General features: G+C 46.9%; 1 protein-coding gene across 1 annotated transcript in view; it reads left to right on the top strand.

Annotated features, from left to right (window-relative positions):
- The window catches only part of GRIN2A (glutamate ionotropic receptor NMDA type subunit 2A), a 364034-nt gene that overhangs the window by 327218 nt on the left and 14971 nt on the right, over nucleotides 1-21845 (top strand). Inside the window, exon 10 of the mRNA XM_077773268.1 lies at nucleotides 4472-4659. Within this exon, the coding sequence (XP_077629394.1) occupies nucleotides 4472-4659 (188 nt within the window). The remainder of the gene's footprint in view (nucleotides 1-4471; nucleotides 4660-21845) is intronic.

The raw sequence follows: 21845 nt of genomic DNA, 5'->3' as shown, positions 1-21845 counted from the left end.
GGCAATGGGCACGGCAGCCACACATCTGTCCTTGCCCTGTTAGAGGGAGTCAGTGGGATGAGGTAATGTGTGTTGAGTACCTGGGCTGGACTGGTCACAGGCAGTGCACAGAATGTCATGGAAAATGCCATAAGCATTGTCGTAAAATCTGAGTTCCATTGAACGCACCTGTGTGTGTTGAGCATCTGTTTTGTGCCTGGCATGGGGGGCATGTTTTACTTACAGAACCTCACATTGTTCCCAAAGCCCCCCAGGAGCAGAGATTGTGTGCTGCACTTTGCAGAGACAAGACAGGGGCTCAGAGACACAGGTCCCTTGCGCCAAGTCTTGGACCACACAGCCCGCTCTAGAGGACATCAGCCCGTCTTAATTTCTTCTTTCAAAAAATAGGAATGTTTTTCTCTCCATTGAAAAGAGAGCAGGTGTACTTCTTAGAGAAAAGAGGGGACCTGCTCCCCACAGCCTTCCCCTGCACACCTGAGTCTCTGCCATGCCCACACAGCCTTCCCCTGCACATCTGAGTCTCTGCCGTGCCCCCACAGCCTTCCCCTGCACACCTGAGTCTCTGCCGTGCCCCCACAGCCTTCCCCTGCCCACCTGCATTTTTGCCATGCACTCAGGGAGCAACCCCCCGTGGGTGACCACTTAGGTCAGAATCTAAATTAATGCAATGAAATGAAATTAAAAACTCCATTCCCCATTTGCACTAACTGCACTCCAAGTGTGTGATACCCACGTTAGGCAGAGTAGATACAAAGCAGATACAGAGCATCTCTTTCAGAAGCTCTCCTGAGCAGCGCTTTGTGGTACAGAATTGAGGATTAACACCCATGAGCTTCAGGTTGCCTTAGCCCCATGGGGCCTCCTCTGCTCATAGACAATGTAGGAAAGGAAGAGTACTAATTGTGTATCTCCCTCCTCTTCTGTGAGGAGGGTGCACTGTGAGGACAAGGGGTGCTGTGCACACCACGGGATGATTGTGAACACGCAGGTATCTGTGGCCATTGAATTTAGACCTCCGCTCTCTGGAGTCACTGGCTGGGGAGAGAAACCGACATCACAGGCCCTGCAGTTTCCTTCCCGCGCTGTCCTCTGATGTGGCCCAGAGACGGGAGTCAGGCCATGGAGGGCAGGCGTCTGCAGCGCCCCTCCTGGCCCCCAGCCCGCACCAGGCACACCCGTGTGGAACTGCTTCACTCAGGTCTTTCGCACTCATCCCCCTCTGACCTGACAGCATCTGATTTTTGCAGACTTCGTCTCCTGAGGAAACATCATTTTTTCTTTCTGCTCCTCTGGCCGTTTGTTGCTCAGCTGAAGAACATTTTGTCGTGAGATGATGGTAATGATTTGCAGAAATCTAGGCCTGTCCATAAAATAGTGATTTGAGCTGCCGTTGGAGAGCTCTTGATGGTTGCCAGATGTGGTTAAAACTGCACTGGGATTTCCATTCCAGAAATGCATCGATGTGTGGCAGGTTCCCAGGATCGGGAAAGGTTTCACCTCACAAATACAGATGGACTTAACATTTGAAGGCCCCTGTGCACACATATGTGTGTGTTTTTGTTTTTGAGGAATTAAGAGAGTGAGATGAGGCTTAGGAAGTCTCAGCCAAACCCACAGTCCCAGCGTCTCCATGGCAACCTTGATATGTTGAGGTATTGACGTTGCAAGCACCCAAGTTTCATCAAGAAGACAGATAGCATCCATGGCCTGAAGCCCTCAGGATACACCTGTCATCCAGAGCCTCAATTTCCCTACTGACAGTCACAGAAGGTGACTGTTGGCTTGTGGAATCAGAATGCCACGGCTGGAAGAGTATCTCAACAGGATCCCACTGACCACCTCATCTCACAGATGGGGAACCGGCAATCCAAAAGAAGGAATGACTTTCCCAGGGTCCCACCATCTCCAAGTCTAGTATAGAATCCAGATCCTCTCTACCGGCCCCATCCCTGCTCCTGTCACATGCCCCCAGCCATCATATGCAAATTGTTTTTGACACCCCCCCGCCCCCCATCTCCTATCTCCATAGCTTTCCACACTGCTGGCTCTCCAGAAAGCGGTTTTCTCTTGGTTCACCGGCTCTGGTTTACTGTCACCATTAACAATGCTTAGTTTCCTTCCCCTTCCACTTGGATGAGCTGATCCCCTTTTAATACCAATAATCCCAAGCCTCCAGCCCTACAGCCTTGGGAGAAAGGCTTTAGAGTCTCTGTGTTGGTGAGATGAGCCTTGAAGTCTTGCCCCACCTCAACCATTACTGAAATGAAAAATTAAAACGAAGCACGCTGCCGTAAACCTTCCAAATAGTTTATTCCCATCGGGAGGCCTTCAGCAGCTGTCTCAGAAAGGATGCACCATTTTACCTCCTCTCCCTTCCACTTTTATTTTTCTTTCCTTCACTATTTTATGTGTTCTTGTTAAAGAAAGGCAGTAAAGTTGAAAAAGTACCAGGATGCTGAGGACTCTCCAATTTAGCTTTTCTATCTACCTGAGGACATCCCAGCCCCATCCCTACCTCGTTTTGAGCCATCCATCCCCAGGTACAAGGGCGATCACTTCAGCCTTGTTAAATAATTTTAAAAATTGGCAGCAGTACTCATACCCACTGATAGGGACCCAGGTAATGAAAAAAGCACAACCACAGCATTGAGAAACAGTTGGACAATTGCCTGTTGGGGGTGCGGGCTGGGAAGGGTCATGAAGGACTTCTGAGATGACAACCTTCGATGCCTTAATCTGCGTGGTGATTTCCAGGATGTAGAATGTGTACGAATTTAGCTGGCACTGTATTCGACCTTAATAAAAATAAAGACATCAACAAAGGGAAGAAAAAGCGCTATGTTATTGACATGGCAATGAACGAAGAAGGCAACTTGTGAGGTAGTTTGTACAGAATAATCACAATTTGGGGGTTGAAATGAGGACACACCATGGCCCATGGGCCAATCTGTGTTTATAAATAACCCTTTGTTGGGACAGAGCTGAGCTTGTTCACTTCTGCGTTATTTAGGGCCACTTTTGTGTTGTGTACTCACTTCCTAGGTCTGCGAGAACAAAGTACTAGAAACTGAGAGGCTTAAACACTAGGCATTTTTTGGTCTCACTGTTCTGGGGCTGGAAGTCTGAGACTAAGGGGTCCGCGGGGCTGTGCTGACCCCGAAGCATGAGGGTAGTAGGGGCCTCTCTCCCAGCTTCTCGTAGTTTCTTGGCAGTGTGAACTCCAGCCTTCCCGTGGTGGTGTTCTCCTTGCCTGTGAGTCTGTGGTCAAATTTCCCTTTTTTGTGTTTTTTTAATAAGAACACCAGTCATATTTGTTTGGAAGCCTGTCCTCCCCCCCATGACCTCATGTTAACAAATCACCTCTGCAATGCCCTTATGTCCAAATAAGATCAGATTCTGACATGCCAGGGGTTAGCGCCTCAATATACCAATTTGTTGGGGGGGGGGCGGTGGGCACCGGCTGGCCCAGAACTGGTGCAGCAGAGGTGAGAGGTTGTCAGAGACTGTGTGGCCCACAAACCTTAATCTGGTCTCTTGTCTTTACAGAAAAATTTTGCCAACCCCTGTTTTAAGTGGGTGTGGGGGCACCTGGGTGGCTCAGTCAGTTAAGCCTCTGACTTTGGCTCAGGTGATCTCACGGTTTGTGGGTTCAAGCCCCGCGTCGGGCTCTGTGCTGACAGCTCAGAGCCTGGAGCCTGTTTCAGATTCTCTGTCTCCCTCTCTCTCTGCCCCTCCCCAGTTCTTTCACATGCTCTTTCACATATTCGCACATGCTCCCTCACTCTCTCTCTCTCAAAAATAAATAATAAAACATTTTTTAAAAATATTTTAAGGTGTGGGTGTGTGTGCGCACGCATGTGTACACCTGCATGAGAAATTTGGAAGGCTGTTCACCGATATGTTAACAGAGGCTGCCTCTGGATCCTGGAATTAGGGGCAACTTAAATTTTAATTGTATTTTTGATAGTTTCTATATTATTGGGGTTTCTAAAAATTATCATGTAATAATTTCTGTAATATGCACAGACAGTAAACACGTTGCCTCTGGGAGGGAAAGACATCATTCCTGTGTACTCGCTCTCCCTCCCCGCACCCTGCACCAAATTCTCCTGTACCTTAATGGTTTATTTCGGTCTGATGCAAACCTTTCTAAATAGGCCGCTGTTCTCCACTGTTGGGAGTGCTAAGGGCAAACACTTAACAAACCAGCAAACTCAACTGTTTACTCACTTGGGCGTAAGGATTTTTCATGTCTTTATTTAGCTGCCTCTTGTAACTTGGAGAGAAAAGGTTCTGGCTTTTACCTCCTCATTAAAAATAGATCCTTTTACGACGAGGGGATGGAGCGGCCATGAGTCACGCCATGTGGTGTGAAAGAAAGTACATGGTGCTGCATTGGGGCCCGGGAGCTGGGCCCCAAAAGGGTACCCCGCCGTCCCCATGACCCTCTGCTGTTTTATCATTGCAGGAAACTGGACGCTTTCATCTATGATGCAGCGGTCTTGAACTACAAGGCCGGGAGGGATGAAGGCTGCAAGCTGGTGACCATCGGGAGTGGGTACATCTTTGCCACCACTGGCTACGGAATTGCTCTCCAGAAGGGCTCCCCTTGGAAGAGGCAGATTGACCTGGCCCTGCTCCAGTTTGTGGGTGATGGTAAGACCTTGGGTGACCCCCTCACCTTCGGGGGACCTGACACCCTGCACTCTCTCTGTTTTCCAATCGGCTTTCCGGTGGATCTGCATAGGATGAGTTCACTCACTGTTGTGTGCCTCTCACACGATACCACGTTTTTCTAGGTTGCTTGTAATGGAAACCAATTTTAGACAACCAAGTTTTCAAAAGAGATTTATTTTAAGGATGCAGAAGTGTCTATCTCGATGAATTGAGGAAAGACTTGAGCAAACAGGTTTAGAGCAAAGAAAACCAGAACCAGAGCGATCCTGAGGTCTTAAGAGCAGGAATTCGTAGATCCTGTCCTAGGGCCCCGGGTCTCGAGGGGGGCAGTTTGGGGCCCCCATGAGTACTGGGCTATGTCTGGAGACATCTTTGATTGCCATGATTGAGAGGCTCTTTGCTCCTGGTTTCTAGGGGGCAGAGGCCAGGGATACTGGCATACATCTTCCAGTGCCCAGGACAGTCCCCACGTCTCAGGACACAGAACTACCTGACCCCAAATGTTAGTAGTGCTGGGCTAGAGAAACCATGACTTTGCACACACTCAGCTCCAGTCCTAATCTCTATTCTCTAAGTCTTAAATTGTGCATTGCAGAGGAAGGATTCCTGATGCATTTTGGATCGAAGACTTTTTCCTGGGCCCATCAGGAGGGCCCAAGGGGTGGGGTTCTGTTGTACTAACACAAACAGCTCCTGTTATTATCCTACCAGGAGTGACAGAGAGGCAGTCTCTAGAATAAAGTCTACCTCTTGCTCGTCATGCCAAAGGATAGCCCCCACCCCCATGGGTCTTACAGTCCAATGGGACTTGGGCACGTACCGAACGGTGTAGGTAACTTGGCCGACTGTGTCTCCAGCCAACATCTCCTTCAGTCTGTCCTTCCGTACTCCCCGGTTGGTGACCTCCCCACGCCAAGGTCCATGCCATGGTTTTTAGGATCCCGTCCTGGCTTAGATGGCATGTGTGTTCCCCTTTGAATTGCCAACAGTAAATTCATAAGAAAAGTAAAGGAAAAGCAAAGGGAGCCTCATAGCAGGTGAAGCCTGAAAACCTGAGTGAGTGTGAGTGGGGTGCAAAGGCTCGGGCCCCTGGTAGAAGTTGCACTCGAGGATGGCTGGGGCCCTCTTCAGAGATGGTCGCACAGGATGCTGGGCCTCTGGAGCTGGGAGAGACGAGTCCAAGCAACCACTGCAGTCAGATACCATATTGAAATGGACAGAAGGTAGCACACAGTGTGGTGTGCATCTGAACGAGGTGCATAATTCCGTGCACCCTCTTCTCTCTCAGCTCCCAGATTTAAACCCTTGACTCTCCAAGTGCCATCAAAACATCTAAATGTGTTTTATATTTAACTCCCAAATAAGAACATCTGATCCTCTGAATTCCCTGTGGGGCATTTGTACCTTCTTCTGATCACGAGCCATGTTCTCTGTTGTGTAATGGTGATTTGTGGCTGTGTCGGCCAGCTCTGGCTGTGAAATCTTAGAGGCGTCCACCAGTAAGCATTTATTTTGCCTGTGGGAGTGCAGGTGGAACGGAGGGGCTCTGTGTCAGGCTGTGGTGGCCTCGGTGGCTCTGGCCCCTGCTGGGCATCCGTGGATCAAATGTGTGGTCTCTGCTCTGCGTGTGTGTATTCTAGGTCTCAGGCCAGAAGGGCCACAAGCTTCCTGGGAGAAGCTCTTTTCTTGGCTGCGTCACAGGCACAGAGAAGGATATCTAACTGGACGTGTGTGTTTCAAGTCTCTGCTCTGCTGTGTTCACATCTGCTAACACCCTTCTGTCTAAAGCAAGTCAGATGGCCAAGACCAAAGTAAAGGGATCAGAGGAATACTCGGCCTTTTATAGGAAGAATGTGGAGTTATAGGACAGGGGTGTGGGCACAGAGAGGGGTGGAGAGTGGGGACCATTTGCTCTGCCTACCATGGTGGTTACCCAAGTCCCCCTGCAGGGGGTGAACTCCTGAACAAACGGGAGTCTTGTTTCCATCAGTAAACACCTGAACAAAATCCTGAACATATCGTGACCTGATAACTGGCCATTGAAGAACTGAATGAACAAACCCATGCATGGACAGATGGTTGCTGTTAAGATGGACTCCATTTGACAGGAAACCTAAATATGATGGGTAGCTACCAAATAAGTGAGTTCCAATATGATGGGTAGCTGCCAAATAAGTGAGCTGCCAAATAAGTGTTGCTCCTTGTTGGTGCTCTTACAGCATCTCTTATGGAACTGCAACCTATTTAGGGAAGATCTGCCAGCTGCCATATTGGATACGTTTCCAGTGTTCTTTAATGTCCATAATAACTTTAGGAAGTTCAGTGTTGCTTATGCCCATTTTACAGAGGAGGAAACAGAAGCTCAGGGCTAGCTGGAAAGTGGTCGAGCTTCTAAGTTAGGGGCCTTACTCTGGAAGGGGGTCAGTTATGTAACACTCCTGTTTCATTTAATTCCCTAGGATGTCTCAAAGCTGGATAATTATACCCTTGAGATTTACAGATCCTTTAGGCAGAAGTAATCTAGTATCCATCTGAATTAAATCTATTGCCCCACTGACAAATACTTCTATGAAGGGGGTAGTATTTCTTAGCCCCAGTTTACTCATCTGTGAATGAAAGCTTGCAGAGACATTTCCCTGATAAACCTGGCATGTGGGTGAAATGAGAAGAAACCTATAAAGAGCCTAGCTAAGCACAGCATCTGGAAAGAGAAGTGGTTCAATAAATGCTAGCTATTACCATCATCATCTCCATCATCGTTATCAGGACCGTCACCATCATCACCATCATTATTATATCACCAGTACCATCACCATCATTATCATCACCATCACCAGCACAACCATCATCACCATCACCACTGCCATTTTATTACCAGCACGATCACCATGACCACCATCCTCGTCATTACCATTCTCCAGCTCCTCCTCCTCATTGTTATCCATCCACAACTCCAGGATTCAGTGCAGCCTATTTATTATTGTATTGGTGGTTAATAGTATCATGGAAACAACCTTTATGGTGCTGAACAGAAAATGCCCTCTTTGTGGCAAATAAAAAATGCCAAGTACAGGCATCCAGATAGGCCAAAAGTGTGTTCCTTGTGGTAGCAGAGCATCTAGATTCTTACACTATTTTCTGTCCCCAGTCATTGCTTTCCTGGGCTGACTGTCGGCATCGGGAAATGTGTCTATCTGGAAGCAAAGACATGGGAGAGAAAATGCCGTTGCTCCAGGGGGCACCTTAAGATAATCTTCCCGGAAAGCCAGGTCCAATTCTGAATGTCTCTCTAGGAGTAAATACATGAATTAACACAGCTGCATAAATATTTCACTTATCTTATGCAGCTTCAGCAGGATTAATTATGCTCTAAAATTAGACCTGTAAAGAGCACAGTGCTAAGCAGTACCTAATTATTATTCATCCTCTAGAATGGAGTGTTTATCTCTTGTTATAGAGTAGCTTCGGTGGACGATTACGAGCCTAATGAGTGTCAAAAGTATGCAAAACTGTCCTAATGAGCTGTGTAAATATAACCTTTGAGTGGAGTGTTTAGTTATTGGGGGAGCCTCTTACATGAAGCCTGCCAGGCATTTCCCTAGGAAATGGACTGGTGATTTCCCTCAAGAGGTACACAGGATCCCAATAAGAGCTCACCTTCCTTTTCCTGTCTAATTACTGTGTCTTTTCTGAAATAGTGGAGTGCACCATGGATCTTTGGTACTTTAGTAACAACACTCATGGGTACTTTTCAGCATTGATCATCAATATCCAACATTCACTGAGAAACATACTCTCCTAGAGGGAAATGTCGTGGTCATTTTCTTCTCTCCTTCAGGGAACTTAACATCCAGTTGGTTGGCAATGTATAAACCTAAAATATCCAATCTCAAAATACAAACATATTTATAATAATTCATAAACATGAATTAATATATACATATATTGGATATATATTCTTAGGTATCTTGGATAGGTAAGAGAGGAGTCCAGAAGAAATAGGGGATACACTTGGGTTTTTTAATGGAAGAATGAAAAGGCAGAGTAAGTCATAAAGAATAGATGGAGTAAGATTTAGACAAAAATGGAATGGGCCAGAGTTCATAAGCCCTCATTCACTAATTCATCCAGCAACCCGCAAATATCTGTTATCTTTTATCTCTCTGGCACCTAAAAGGTGACATTTGAGTGAGGAATAAAGAATAAGTAAGTCTGTGACCTAAAAAAATGGCATTTCTGGCTTCACAGGAGAGGTTGAATGGGAGATCTGTTAGGTCCCATCAATCTTAAGGATTTTGTACTTTTTATAAATGTGATCCTGGGATTTGAAGAGCCAGACAGAGGATCATAGAGGTTAAAGCCCTTTGGACTTTTAGAGGTGAGCAAACTGATACTGAGGAGAACCAGACTATGTAATAATACAGTTCCGCGGCCAGTGATATTGAGGAAAAGGGAGGAAACCATTGTGGTGGGGCCCATCGTCTATGGCCCAGCATGGGGCCAAGTAACACACAAATGTTCTTAGCAGCCCTTCACATGGCATTCTGGGGCGGATCTTAGGATCTCCATTTTGCAGAGCAGGAAAATGAGGCTGGGTTGGGTGACCTGAGCCAAGGAGGACAGGAATCACCTGGGGATCCAGTTCAAATGCAGATTCTGTTTCAGCCAGTCGGAGGATGGGGAGCCTCCGATTCTGCGTTTCTAACAAGCTCCAGGTGATACTGCTGGTCTGTGGACAGCACCCTGTATGGATTTCTATAGTTCGCCTAACATCCTCTTCCCAATAAGCCATGCTCCTTGGAAAAATCCGTGGTTGCTAGTGGTCAGATCACCTTAGCTATAAATAACATGCTCTAGCACCCAGATGCATTTAATCTTTCTCTTTGTACTGCCCAGTTTTCGTGGTTGTTGGTTTATTTTTAAACCTAGAAATATATTACTTGTCCCTGGTATCTGGTCCGAGTTCACTGAACAAATAAAATCAAATAGACATATGTATACCGTATATCTTTATAACTTATTTATATGCTATACCCCACTGCACTTATATCGTGTATACCTCTATATGGTGCATATCTTATGAAATATTTGAGAGATATGACACACATAGCCCCTGTGTTAATGTTGTATTAACAGGGTGATTGACTCAACCTATTTTGCTGGGACTCTCCCCATTTAAAATTAGTTTATGACCCCAGTTATAGCGTACCTGAGCATATATGACAGATATCATATGTGAAATATTTGAAAGATACCATATATACCATTTCAGTTGGATAGGTACATTGGGGCCCCTTTGCCCCTTTGTAACTGCAACTTTGCAAGCAATCATTAAAAAAAAATTTTTTTTAATGTTTATTTATTTTTGAGAGAGAGCAGGAGACTGAGCATGAGCGGGGTAGGGGCAGCGAGAGAGAGGGACACAGAATCTGAAGCAGACTCCAGGTTCTGGGCTGTCGGCACAGAGCCCAATGCGGGGCTCAAACTCACAGACCACGAGCTGAGTGGGACGCTTAGCCGACTGAGCCACCCAGGCGCCCCCAAGCAGTCGTTTTAAAGACTCCTCCAGATTGATAAGAAATTGGAAGGGACCACACGCCGTGACGTCTTGCTACAAGAGACTATAGCGCTTTGGAAAGCACCACTCCAGGAGAACAGTGGTCACAGGTCTTGGACTGAGGAGTGCCAGAGGGGAGTCCGTGGGGAAGTCCGTCAGTGCTCCTGATTCTTCTATTTGTTGGCCTCTCTTTACTGAAGCAGGCAGGGTGGATTTGGGTGGTGAGGGACCCCACGCTGCCAGCCTGAGCAGAGAGGGGTTGTATGATTGCAGACGCTCTTTGTGTATCTAATTAGGATTCTCATAAATTGCTCTGAGCCCCTGGACGGGTTGCTAATATTCTCCTCCCTGCCCGAGTCCAGCTTCCCAGCTTAATATCTTTGCGCTAATGTCCGAGTCTTGGGGAGAGCTGGACACCCCCACAGCTCAGGTGGCCCTGCCTCCACTCCAAGGAGTGGCCTTTGCAGCCTCGCCTGTCTTCTTAGGCTGGCTGAGGAATGTGTGGGCAGTGTTGGTCGAGATCATGGAAGAGCCCCTAAACACTTTCCTCATTCAGCTTTCGGCAGTGTCTCAACTTCTACCATTGGAAGTTTTTTTCAGATAAGCATGGACTTCTTCCATGAAACCCCCTTTAAAAATGGAGTTCCTGGGGCGCCTGGGTGGCTTAGTCGGTTGAGCGTCCGACTTTCGCTTAGGTCATGATCTCGCGGTTCGTGGGTTCGAGCCCCGCGTCGGGCTCTGTGCTGACTGCCAGCTCAGAGCCTGGAGCCTGTTTTGGTCTGTGACTCCCTCTCTCTCTGACCCTCCCCTGCTCACGCTCTCTCTCTCTCTCTCTCTCCTAGAAATAAATAAAACATTAAAAAAAAAAAATGGGAGTTCCTCCCTCCCATTTCCTCCTGAACCTGTTTGCTGATTGGGTGTCTGACCTATCCTTCCCCCCATGATCTCCTTAAAGACCACAGCTCTCCACTAGATATCATTTATAAACTGTGATACCCCCCTCCCCCTTTAGCTCTGTGCTCGCAGCATTCCTGTGGCATTTAGCAGAGCAACACAAGTGAGGGGGAAAGATAGAAGGTTCTACAACTTCCTCCCTGCCTGATCTTAGCAAATTAATTTCTCGGAGTTCCAGTTTCCTTATCTCCAGATTGGAGCTGCCTAGGGGTTATGTGAAAACAAACATAAAGAAATGTGTCCAGTGCTTGGCACATATCAGTGCCTGCTCACTGCTGACCACCCCGCTTCCCCGAGCCGTGGAGGGGCGCTGCGTTCCCAGCCCCTGGAGGGCAGACACTCTCATGTCCGTTCATGCTGCCCTTTCGCCTCCCTTAGGACCGACTGCTGAGCTTGGTGCTGACATGGAACTCACTGATGCATGGACAAATGACAAATGGGGCTGAAAGTGCTACAGGCTGGGGCACCTGCGCAGTTCAGTCTATTAAGTGTCCCACCCTTGATTTCGGCTCAGGTCACAATCTCATGGTTTGTGAGATCAAACCCCCACACTGGGCTCTGCACTGACAGTGTGGACCCTGCTTGGGATTCTCTCTCCCTCTGCCCCTCCCTCACTCACCCTCTCTCAAAATAAACATTTTTTTTTTTAAGCAAACACCACCGGCACACTTTTCTTAGGCTTACTTTGTCCATTAAGTACCTCCTCTGATGAAGGGGATGCCATTTTCTTTAGGAAAGACATTACGTGTCTGTCTAGGGAGAGAGTCACAAAAAGTAATCACTAATCTGAAAATCTTCCCAAGCCTCTGACCCCCTTATTCACTATAAGACAGAGGCAAACTCTTCCGTTGTTGAATTTGTATGGTCTTGTAGTCAAATAGCTGTTTTGGATTTTTATTTTTTATTTATTTTTAATGTTTGTTTATTCTTGAGAGAGAGACAGACAGCATGAGTGGGAGAGGAGCAGAAAGAGAGGGAGACACAGAATTGGAAGCAGGCTCCAGGCTCTGAGCTGTCAGCACAGAGCCCGACGTGGAGCTTGAACTCACAAGCTGTGAGATCATGACCTGAGCCAGAGTAGGACGCTTACCCGACGGAGCCCCCCAGGCACCCATTGGATTCTTCTTTTTGACATGATTTTCTGGGAGGGATATAACTGGCAAAATGACATACTTCCTCACTCTTAGCACTGAAATGGATCATAAATTGCTACCGAGTTTGTGGTCTCCGCATCCAGGCGGTAAACAGGAGAAATAGTGTTTTCCCTGGGTGCGGCCACCTACGGCCATGGCGCGTAATCCAACCACTGCCTGTTTTTGAAAATAACGTTTTATTGGAACGCAGCCATCCCCGTTCACCCAGACGCCGCCGCGGGCTGCTTTCCGCCTGCAGGGGCAGAGTCCAGATACCACACCAGCAACCGCACAGCCGGCCAAGCTCCAAATATTTACTGTCTGGCCCTTCACAGAACAAGTGTGATGGCTCCTGGACTTAGACTGTCTGGAGAAAGGCAAGAAGGGCAGAGAGACTTCCTAAGGGAAGGGGGACACAGGGTGGGAAAAGCGGAAGGAGGGGCAAGCCGGACAGGGAGGCAGAAAGGGACGCAGACATAGAAGGATACGAAATGGAAGGGAAGCCAGAAATCAGAGCAGAGAGGAATGATAAAAGAGTCAAACAGGAAGGAGAGAGGAAGGAAGGGGAGGGAGGAGGAGACGGAGGAACACGGAGAGCAGGCCAGAGGGAGGCAGGACCCAGCCGGGCATCTCGCACAGCGAGCTGCATTTGTTCCGCTGAGCCATTAGCCTCGGTGCAGTGGGGACCGGAGGCGTCCGGGAGCCCACGGCCGCCCCATCTCCGCTGGCTCCACGCGGGAGCGAGGCGCGGACCACCGGCTGACTCACGCCTGCCTCGGAGGCCTCTAATCTGTCTCCCGCTGGCCTCCCTGCCAGCAGTTCTTCGTGACATCGGTCCCGTGTCCTCAGATGACTCAGCAACACCCTATTGCAACTAGCAGCCTCAACCGGTTTAAGGAGATACATGCCAAAATAAGGCCAGGAGGGGAGCGGGGACGCTTTGGAGGCGAGGAGGTGCCGCGGATCTGAGAGCCCCATTTGAGGGGAAGACGGTTTCCATTTCTCTAAATGCTTCTGTGGTTCGACAGCCACTGTGGTCACTGCTGTTGTTCCAGACATCTACAGTAAGAGGTGACACTTAGGGAGGGGAACGATCTGTCACAGAACAATCTCAGTGTTTCTATGCATAAATGTTATCCAGTCCTCACAATGGCTAAATGGCATGAGTTGTGATCATTAGCTCCTGTCTGTGGATGAGGAAACTGAGTCACAGGCAGGTCAAGTAATGTGTCCAAGTTCCTAAGTGGCAGATCCGAGATCGGGATGTAGACAAACGGGCCACAGGGCCTTTGCTTTAACCATGACGCAATACTGCTTCTCCTTTGTCTGCTCTAATCGTTGCCGACATCTCTACAGCAGGTTTCCCATCTGCAAAGGGTCAGAGCTGTGCTTTAAATGCAGATTGGTCAGAATCCAGATTCAGCCTTCATTCCTCTTTCACTGAAGGCACAGCATCGGTCCCCTGATGATGACACTGGGTAGAATAACTTGGCAGCAGAGGTTCAGGATGGGAGAGCAAGTGACCTATGCTTTCCCCCCCCTTTTTCCATGGAGAAGGAGACTTGTTCATGCCCCCAGGCCCAGGCACCATGGGAACAGGCTCAGCCTACTTTTTGAGATCATTCAAGCCTGGCAGTTTGGGGAAAACTCAGGACCCAGAAGCCAGAGCCAAAAAGGAATGCAGCAAGGACAGAGTGTAATTAAGAGGAGTCAGATGTTTGGCCCCGATACAGGCTTGCAGAGAAGCCTCTCCAGGTTCACAAAGACCCGTCCTGGTTGCCGGAATTGCTTGTCCCCCACAGAGCTCCTCGGAGCCACATAATCCCCAGCATTTCAGAAGGTTATTGTTCGTGGCTAAACATGTTTTAATCAAATTGAGACTTCAAAGGCAGAAATCACAGTTTGGGCTGAGCTAGGCTACTCTACAAATCACAAACTTTATAATCAAGTTAGCAAGACTGGATGCCATGGACAGAGCCCCCTGATTTATTAACCCAGTTGTTCATTCATTCATTCACTCTCTGCCTCTAGACACTCATTCAACAAACAATAACTGAGCAGCTTCTAAGCTCCAGGTGGTGGAATATAAAAATGATTACAGGCTCCTGCGCTGTTGCCCTTAATAGTTATTTTCCTTAGAAAGTGCTTTCGTGGCACATCTGTGTCCATCAGACTCACTTGGAGAGCCTGTGGAAAAATCTAGGGACCTAATTTTCACCCCATGGGGCACTTTTTTACATCCTCTCTGGGGTATTCTAAAACACAGGAAGATTTAAGAACCGTTCAGAATAACAGTACTTAGCACTTAGTAGCAGTACTCTCTGATTGGTAAGTACTGGATACACATGCCAGTGGCCAACAGATCACTCATTTGGGGTCCATGAAATTGGGTTTTTATGCAGAATTCTATCCAGCCTCGTCTCCCAAGGCTCTTAGCTGGGTTTCCATCTCCATAGACTTTGGAGATGGTGAAAAAGAAATCAGTGTGGTAGAACGTGGAAGTGTCGGCCCGCCCAGCGACCACAGTAAGGACACAGGGAGAGCCTCCATGTGGAGGCACACAGACCTCACATATACACAGAATGGCAGCTTTGATGCCATTTACCCATAGGGCGTGGTCCTCAGTGACCATTTGGATGCCCCAGCAACCAAGTCCCTTTGACCCTCCTGTGACGGAAAACCTAGCTTCACGGCAGACTGTGCATTCTGAAGCGGAATGTTCTGAAAGGAAGAAATGTGTCCGTCCTCAGCCTAGATTAGCAATAAAGGGTTTAAGTGCTTCTTCACTGGCCTGTGACCAGATGGTACCGTAAAAATTAGACTTGTTTATCTCCCTCCTAATTTTAACTAGAGACATATTTGGAATAATAATGGAACAGCACTTAAGAAACAGATAAAATCCATAAATATCCTGGAGGGCCATTGACTTTCCCTCCATGCTGGAGAGTTTCCATGCGCCTAAGTTAGCAGTGACTTTCCCGATAGGTCCCCTGAGATTCAGAGCTGCAGTGTTTATCATCAATCTGATGCCAGGATTAGAACAAGGTCAGCGGTGCCAAATTCGTGCCTGACAAACGGTGAATCGCTCAAACCAGGGAAAGTCAAATGTCAAGAGAGCCGTCAGAGTTGAAATAAGACATAATGAATGGCTTGCTGGTAAGTCAAACACTGATGTCACAGAACCCGATGTGGGAATTACAGGATGGATAAACACGGGCTCCCAAATCCCTTTCAGTCTACGTTTTTTAAACACTTATTTGGAAAGGCAATGTAATGTCCCTATTAAAATCACCCCATTTACTACCTTAACAGGATTATTTTCAGTTTACATATTACCTTCTGGTCTTTTTTCATGCAGAAACATTGCTTTAGATACATATAAGAATTGGTTATATATTGGGGCACCTGAGTGTCACAGTCAGTTAAATGTCCAACTTCAGTTCAGGTCATGATCTCACGTTCGTGGGTTTGAGCCCCGCGTCGGGCTCTGTGCTGACAGCTCAGAACCTAGAGCCTGCTTCGGATTCTGTGTCTCCCTCTCTCTCTGCCCCTCCCTCTCTCATGTTCTTTCTCAAAAAAAAAAAATTAGAAAAAGAATTGGTTATATACACTTTTATATTCCACTCTGTTCATTTACATTGTAATTTAAACTTTTTTCATGTCATTACATCGTCTAGTCCTCAGTTATTTTAAACGGTGTATAAAATGTCATAACCATTATGAAACCATAATTCATTATTTTCCCTTTTTAAAAAATGTTTATTTTGAGAGAGATCACACACATGTGAGCCGGGGAAGGGCAGAGAGAGAGAGGGAGAGAGAAATTCCAGTGCAGGGCTCAATCTCACAAACTGTGAGATCTTGACCTAAGCCAAAATCAAGAGTAGGATGCTCAACTAACTGAGCCACCCAGGGGCCCCTACATTATTTTGCTAATATTAAAAGTTTCTTTTTTTTTTCCTAGTATATATAGTGATGGAAGGAACGTGTTCATACCTATTTATTTTAACATTTATTTATTTAGAAAGAAAGGAAGAGAGACAGAAGCAGAGACAAAGAGAAGGGGAGTGAGAATCCCAAGCAGGCTCTGCACTGTCAGCACAGAGCCTGACACCAGACTCAGTCTCACAGTGAGATCATGACCTGAGCCAAAACCAAAAGTTGGGTGCTTAACTGGCTTCTTTTTTAATTGTCTATTTGTAACAAACTCTTGGAGGTAGAATTCGAAGGGTTGATGCTATAAACATCTCTAGGAATCTCGATCTAATAGTGTCCTATTAATGCCCCAAAAGTTTGTTCCCATCTAAAAGCACTACTAATAATGCACCAACGTACCAGTTTTCAAACAGTCAAGCAGCTTCGAGCATTTATGGCTCTTTTTGCTGTTTTAGAAGGAGCATGTGCGATCTTAGATTTGCCTGAATTTGATTTCCTTTGAATAGTAGTGAAAATGAAGAAAAAAAAAAAAACCCTGTAAGTTGTCTTTTCCCATTTTGGGAACATTTAACTATTTTTACATATAGATTTTTATGGACAGTTTGTATATCTAAGTAACTTATTAAGACTTTGGTTGTAATATTTCACAGCAAAAGAAGTCCTGAATGTAGCAACATATGGGGTATGGTGAAGACCAAAGGCTTTGGGTTCAAATATAACAACTGATGTCCACTAGCACCACGGCCTGGGGAAAGTTATNAGTCCTAAATGTAGCAACATATGGGGTATGGTGAAGACCAAAGGCTTTGGGTTCAAATATAACTGATGTCCACTAGCACCACGGCCTGGGGAAAGTTACTTATCCTTTGTAAGGGCCACAATCCTCTTTATACTAGGATTATAATGGCACCAATCTCACCAAGTTGAATGATACAACGTACAAGATCTGCTAGGTATGGTGCCCATCAAATGGTAGGTACTCAGCAAGTATCATAGATCGTAACAATGATAACAATCTCCTTAAATTGGGATTTCTTCTTGTTCATATATATACTTTTTTAAAAACTTTTTTTCATTTTTTTTAATTGCTTAAATCAGGATTCTGCTAACTATGGCCCACATTGGCCTGTTGCCGGCTTTTGTCAATAAAGTTTTATTGGAACACAGACACATCCTTTTAATTCACCATGCATGTCTGAGGATGCTTTTGTCCTGCAGGGGCAGAGCTGAGTCATTATGATGGAGACCAGATGGCCCGCGAAGCTGAGACTATTTACTAATTAGACCTTTATAGAAAGACTGGTGACTTCTGGCTTCAATCATAAAAGTCCAAAATGTTCTTTTTAGATAATTCCAATAATATGGAAGAATTTAATGTAATGCATCCCTCTTTATCCTTTAAAGACTTTTTCTTTGTAAAAAAAAAATTTCATGTTTCTAAAAAATAATGAGGGTTCTTTTTCTTTCTGGTTTAGAAAGTCTTTTTTCTTCCTCTTATTATTTTCTCTCTTGTCCCCCAAAATGGGAGAATGCCTTATACCTCCACACCTACACTTTGCCAGTTGCTTTTTTTCCTTCTACAAATTATTACATTCATTGTGTTGCACAAATCCCCATGTCCAATTAATTTTTATACAGCTGTGTAGCTGCCACCCAAATAAGGATCTAGAACATGACCAACACCCTAGAAAACTCCCAGCTAATATTCCCCCCCCACCCAAAGTGACCACCTCCTTTCCCTTCAGGAATACAGATAGGTTTCGCCTCCTTTTGAACTTCAAATAAGTGGTAAAATCATACAACACATATTCATCTGTATCTTTTAGTGCATTAATCCATATTAATGCATATAACTAAAGCTATTTATTTATGACTGCATGGCATTCCGTTATATGAACATACTGGAACTTATTTATACTTTTGCTGTCAATGCACATTTGTGTTACTTTGCAATTTTGTCTGCTTCGAACATTCTTGTACATTTCTGATGCATGGAGGCACTTAATTGGGGATATACCTACAAATGAAATTGCTGGGTCACAGAATGTGCATAAACTCTGTTCCGGTACACACTTCCAAACAATCAGCAGGGAAAGTACAGCCAGCTTACGTTCCCATCAGCAGAGCATGTGGTTCCGGTAGTTTCTTAGTGCCCTGTTTCTCCCTTCTAGGAGAGAGGCAAAGCGGGCTTGTGTAATTGAACTCTAGGCATGTGCATTATGGCACATGATGTTCTTATACGATCATAGCCCCTGGTTTAGACACCCCCGATTCCTTCTCTGTCTTCCTTCTTGTGTAGACTGCAGTGAGAGGACTGTGGGGTCTGCCCCACGTACTTTCCTGAGTTGACATCTGAGTCTAACCATGCCCCCATCCCTATCCACTCTCCTACTCCTCGGCAATGGTCTTTCTTATCCCTTCTGGTACTTCAGACTTTGGAGAAGAAAGAGGAGGCCAGAGGAACACCACTGCTCCTAACGAAGGAAGGGGGCTGTCATCACAGAGGTCTGAGAGCTCTCTTAAATGGTAGCCCACCCTCTCCATAAACCGACTGGGTCTTCCGTCCCCTCTGCTTATGGACAGCACTGACAGCAGATACAGGGGCCTTCTTGTAAAGGTCTATATCCCCTTTCTGTTCTTCTCCATTCTCCTCCTTCCTTCTCTTCCTCTCCCCTCTGCTTTCCTTCCCACCTTCTCCTCGTTCTCCTCCATGCCACAACCAAGTCTTGAGTGCCCTTTAAGTCCCTGCCCTGTCCTCGATGATGAGGAATGCGGATAAAAGGGACAAGGGATGGGATCCCCTCTGCTTAAGGACTCTATAGTCTCAGGAATCTTTTTGACCGCCCTTCAATAAAAAAGGAACCAAAAAGTAGCAATGCCATTTTACTTGCTGAAAGAAAGATCTTCCTCAACCTGGGATGTGGGATTACTCCCATTCTTTTCTACACCTCTCCCCCCACCCCCTTACATCTATAGCCTTTTAAGACACAAGGACCCCTTCGTAGTATTAAAAAGCTCTCACACTCATACAAGATGTGTCCTAGGATTTTCAGGCTATTGATGGGGGAAATGTGCAATTGTCAAAATGTTACTGTGAATTCATTTATGCCCACAAGCGCGTAGGCCTGCTGAGCCATGGCACTTGACCATCCGTATGTGTGAGAGACAAATGGAGTAAGCAGACTCCAGAGGTGCTTGGCACGCGTGCGATTTCCTCAACATCTTGCCATTTTTCTTGCAGGTGGACTCTCGAGAATTAGGTCTCCCCACCCCCACCCTCTGTTAGAGAATTGCGACCATGTATGTTGTCTGAGGTTGATGGGGAGGGCCCATCCTCTACACTCTTTTTCCTTTCCCTTCTTCAAGAACACACAGACTGGGGACCTGTGTGTCTAAAATCCCCCAACTCTACATTGCACGGTTGATCGTGTGGCCTGTGAAACGTCAGCCAGATGGCGACCAGCAGCACGGCCCTGTGTGGCACTCGGGGCTCTGTCCACAGAGCAGAGATTATAGCTCAAAGGTGGTAGTAAAACATTTATGCCAAAGACAGCCTGTCTCCGCATCTAACTGGGTGCTTTTAAGCTTGGCCCTATTTTTATTTTGCTTTTGTGACTTCTCAGCATTATACAGAAATGGAATATTCTGACATTTAAATAAGGGAGATGCATCTTCCAGATTTAGTCTGTTTGTGTCCAGATTCTTGTACTATCCCCCCGCCCCCAACCACCAAAGTTATTTTTTTTTTCTCTCCAGCAAATTGTTCAGTGACCCTCATAGGTCATGGATATGGAGGTCCTGGGCTTTGGAATGCTCTTATTTACAGATCCAAGGTCACCTGTCTTTGAGTCAAGAGTATAAAATTAATGAAGCTAAGGCACCGAGGTCAGTAATCGAATGATCTCGCTGATTTCACTCTGTTCCAGGTCCACAGACTCCATCCCAGGCCTGACCAGCCCTTTCCTTCCAGGGCAGCCAGACAAGGCAAACACGTGGTCGCAACCCTGCAGACCCCAAGCTGTCCTCACTCCGGGGACCGCAGTTCAGAGCTCACAGGGACCGAATCTGTTCTCGTCCCAAGCATGAGCCTGTCAATGATGGTGCCCTAGATTTTCGACAAAGAAAACTGTTCCTTTGCCATTTCCAATTCCATTCGGGCTTCTGAGAAACATGAAGTGCCCAATCCCTGGGCAAGACATGAAACGGGATGGAAATGGGGTCAGCTCCCCTCTTGGTGTTCACAGCAGAACCTTAATGGGATTGGCAGTGACACCATCCTGACGTCTTCCGGCTATAGATGGAAGTCAGTTCCCTGTGGGGAACCACCAAACCTCTGCTAGGATCCCTGATCACAACTTGCTTGCCCAAGAGTCGGCCTTGATTTCTGGCCTTCACAAATCATTCCTGACCCCTCTGCTTGGGACTTGATGGATTCCTTCCTCTCTCTGGCGGATGCTGATGCTCAGAACAGTGTGTCACAAGCTCATCAAGGAGAGGAGCCTCATGTCATCTACAGTCAACACAGGTGTCTGGATCCTCTGTGTATCCAGCCCTGTGCCAGGGACTGGGCCAACGAGAAGACTAGGGCAGCATGCCCACCCTGCATAAACTCACTCCCATTGGGGAGGCCTTAGAAGCAAGTGGCAGCAAGTGGCACCTATACTGGAGTGTGACAGATTCCCTATTGACGAAAGGCCCAGGATGTTGTGGAAAGAGAAACCCCCATCCTTGTGCAATCAGAGAAGACTTCCTGGAAGTGGAGACCGCTGAGCTGCAAGGCAGAGGTAGCCACTGGCGGGTTTTCAGCATGATCCCATGCAGGTGGTATATCCAGAGTAAACTGTTACAGGAGATGGTGATGAGGATGACACTTCCCAGTGAATCCTTATCAGTGGTTTCCTGCAAATGGAGTTCTCTCCAGTTAACACATATCCTCGGAGCAGGAGAGTTTCATCCCCATGTTCCGCCCACCCCTGAGACCAGACAGGACTCCAACAGGGATTCTGACACGGAGATGGAATTTACTGGAGACCTCCGCACAGTTGCCCCGTTGTTCAAATCTGCCAACGCCAGCCCACCTGTAACAGCCTGCCTTAGGTTACATGTGGGGAGACAGCAACTGGAGAATCTTGTGTCCCAGCAAGCATACACCTGGTCTCCTCCAGTGTCCCCCCAAGGCACCCCAGCTCCTTGACACGAAAGCTGGGCCCTTTGCGACTGGCCCCCCCTTTGAGCACTTCTTCCTCCCCCCAAATTCTGCACCTCTCTCTGATGTCCAGATGCCCCATGTTTCTTCCTGCCTCAAGCCCCATGCCACGTCCATCATCTCCTCTCGCCAGAATTAACTGGTTTGCAGGCTGCTGTCTCCCAGAGGACTCAGAGCTCGCGGAGCCGGAAGACTACGTGTGATTTGTCTCTGCATGAAAATACAGAGGTGCCGCCGGCCACATGCCAAACGCTTTAGAAATGTTCTTTCCTCGATGAATGAATGAGCGAATGAATGAATGAATGAATGAGGGAGCAAAGCAAGACCAAATGAAGTCCTCGGAGAACCAAAGAGCGTCAGCTTCCTTGACTAGAAATGA

This window comes from Crocuta crocuta, unplaced genomic scaffold (assembly GCF_008692635.1).
Source record: "Crocuta crocuta isolate KB4526 unplaced genomic scaffold, BGI_CrCroc_1.0 scaffold16, whole genome shotgun sequence".
Lineage (NCBI taxonomy): Eukaryota > Metazoa > Chordata > Mammalia > Carnivora > Hyaenidae > Crocuta > Crocuta crocuta.
This window is presented reverse-complemented; position numbering and strand designations above follow the sequence as displayed.